This window comes from Macaca nemestrina, chromosome 16 (genome assembly GCF_043159975.1).
Source record: "Macaca nemestrina isolate mMacNem1 chromosome 16, mMacNem.hap1, whole genome shotgun sequence".
NCBI lineage: Eukaryota > Metazoa > Chordata > Mammalia > Primates > Cercopithecidae > Macaca > Macaca nemestrina.
Window position 1 is genome coordinate 97,521,397 of NC_092140.1, and position 2,406 is coordinate 97,523,802.

General features: G+C 53.2%; 1 protein-coding gene across 1 annotated transcript; it reads left to right on the forward strand.

Annotated features, from left to right (window-relative positions):
- The first annotated feature begins 489 nt into the window (after positions 1-489).
- LOC105490185 (POM121-like protein 2) lies at positions 490-2,002 on the forward strand. The gene is made up of 2 exons (XM_011755580.2): positions 490-1,414; positions 1,589-2,002. The coding sequence occupies exon 1, from the start codon at positions 524-526 to the stop codon at positions 1,406-1,408; it is 885 nt and encodes a 294-aa protein (XP_011753882.2). The 5' UTR covers positions 490-523; the 3' UTR covers positions 1,409-1,414; positions 1,589-2,002.
- Positions 2,003-2,406: the final 404 nt, after the last annotated feature.

The following is a 2,406-nucleotide window of genomic DNA, read 5'->3' on the forward strand; positions in this document are numbered from 1 at the left end:
CATGGATGTAGGAAGGCTGGAAATTATAGGAAATCCACATAAAATCAACATTGCCTGTGCTAAAACAAAACCTGATGACTCTCCATTTTCTTAAAAGCAAAATTCCAAAAAGTGACATTAACATCCATCCTGGAAGAATGAAGCACACATCACCTTTACTGATATAAGTAAATGATTTGTTTTTCCTGGAAAGAGTATCCAAGTGTATCGTGTTCATTTTCACACTGATCAGAGAGAGCACCCTTCTGTCAACAGGCATCTGCAGTTTTCAGGACCTGGCAGAAATTCTATCTTCCACCTTTAAAAGTCAGGCACAAAAATAGAGGCAGCTGCGAGGCCCCTCTTCCCAGAGCCAAGTGACTGGGACCATCAGTGGGAAGGACGGAGGCTTGAGCTTCCCCGGTCCCCCAGGTCGTCTGGGTGCTGCCCTCCCCTGCTGCAGCTGCGCCCTGTGACGTCCGATTCCGCGAGGCACCTTCCTGGCCCGTGCGGGACCCTATGGCCAGAGGGTGCCCAGCGCGCGATGCTTTGCACGCTTTCTGGAGTCCTGAGGCCAACGGTCACCAAGCTCAGCACACTTGGCCCCGGCCGCAGACTTCGGAAACTTCTGGAAGCCGAATTTCTAACGGAAGGTCCCGACGATTGCACTGCTGTCATGGGCAACTACCTGAGCTGGTTCCTGGGCTGGCCCCGGGCCAGGGTGCTGCCCCGAGCCCAGAAGCACCGATCCCTGCCGTCCAGGCCTGTCCTCCGCTCCCAGGTCCAGGACCGCTGCAAAGTCGTCTACGTCCATGGGAAGCGCTGGGTCCGCACCCGGCCCCTCCCCACCGCTCCTCCGGACTGGGACTACGCCCGCATCCGGAGAGAGCTGATCCCAGAGGCCTGGAGGCGCTTTCCCAACAGGCCACCACTCCTAAGCCTCACTGGGCCAGACTTTTCCGAGGCTCACCTGGCCTACATGAAGCGGTGGCTTTGGAAGGCGCGGCACCCCCGGCCCGTCCGCAGCCTGGTGACCGTGAAAATCGCCCCGCCGGAGCACAAAGGGGAGCCTGTACAAGCGTCACCTCCCCTCGAGGCCCCAGATCCCTGTGCCAGGGAGACCGTGCTGAAGGCCCTCAGCCAGTGCAGCAAGGGAAAAAGGAAATTCGACGAGCCACTCTGGTTTGAGGTCTCAGACACCAAGCGTAGCAAGCAGAGCCCGTCACCCAGGCTGTCTGCCTTCAAGCCCATCAGGAGACATGGAGAGGTCCCCGCCTTTGTGCCCAGGCCTGGGCCGCTCAGAAGAAGCCGCCACTCTCCAGCCGCAGTGTCTTCGAGGAGAAGCAGCCTTCCCTCAGCCCACCGCCTGCCCTACTGCAAGAAGTACGCCAGCCACAGCCCAGTCGTCGAGCCACCGCGGGAGCTCTAGGAGCAGGTGCAGCAATGTCTCGGTGTCTTGGGTCTTCCTACACACCAAGGAGCCGCCCTGGGGAGACCATGCACCTCTGAGCACACCCAGTCTGCAGCCCGGCTCAGAGTCAGGGCCCTGCCACCTTCTCCTGAGCCTCCAGACTGCTTCATCCTATTGAGCCTTGTTTTCCCCCCACAGGAGCCACTGACCCCACCAGGGCACTTCCCACTGCCTCAGCTGACCGCTCTGCCAGCCCTCCAGCCCCGCCTCTCCTTAGCCTGCGGAGCCCACACTGAAGAGACCGTCTTGCCCTCAAAACCCTTACCTTTCCCCTGCCCATCCACTTCTGCCTTCTCCCGGGAAACAGGAGGCAGGCATATCCTCCATTTTCAGTTTGCTTAAATATTTGTTCTTCTTTTAAATAATAGTAAATGTCTTTATTATTTTAAAAAAAATGGAAATGAGTTGCATATCCTTAAGCAAGAAAAGAAAGAAAAATTCAAGGCACACCTCATACTATATACAAAAACTAACGCAAGTAGATCATAGACTTAAATGTAAAACCAATGAATTTATATCTTTTAGAATAAAAGGAAAAATTGTTTTGACCTTGTGTTATGCAAATATTTTTTAGATAATACCAAAAACAGAGTCTATAAAATAAAAAATATATGAATTGGACATGGTTAAAATTAAGAACATAACCTCTTCAAAATGTACTGTTAGGAGAAGGTGAAACAAGCCCTAGACTGTGGGGAAAATTGCATATCATTTAGCTCATAAAAGAATTGTAGAAAGAAAAGGTAGAGTGGCTGGCAAGATGGCTGAATAGGAACAGCTCTGGTCTGCAGCTCCCAGTGAGATCAACACAGAAGGCAGGTGATTTCTGCATTTCCAACATAGGTACCCAGCTCATCTCATTGGGACTGGTTAGGTAGTGGGTGCAGCCCATGGAAAGCGAGATGAAGCAGGGTGGGGCGTCACTTCACCTGGGAAGTGCAGGGGTCAGGGAACTC

Coding starts and splice junctions, on each gene's coding strand:
- LOC105490185 (XM_011755580.2), top strand. CDS start 524: ATGCTTTGCACGCTTTCTGGAGTCCTGAGGCCAACGGTCACCAAGCTC.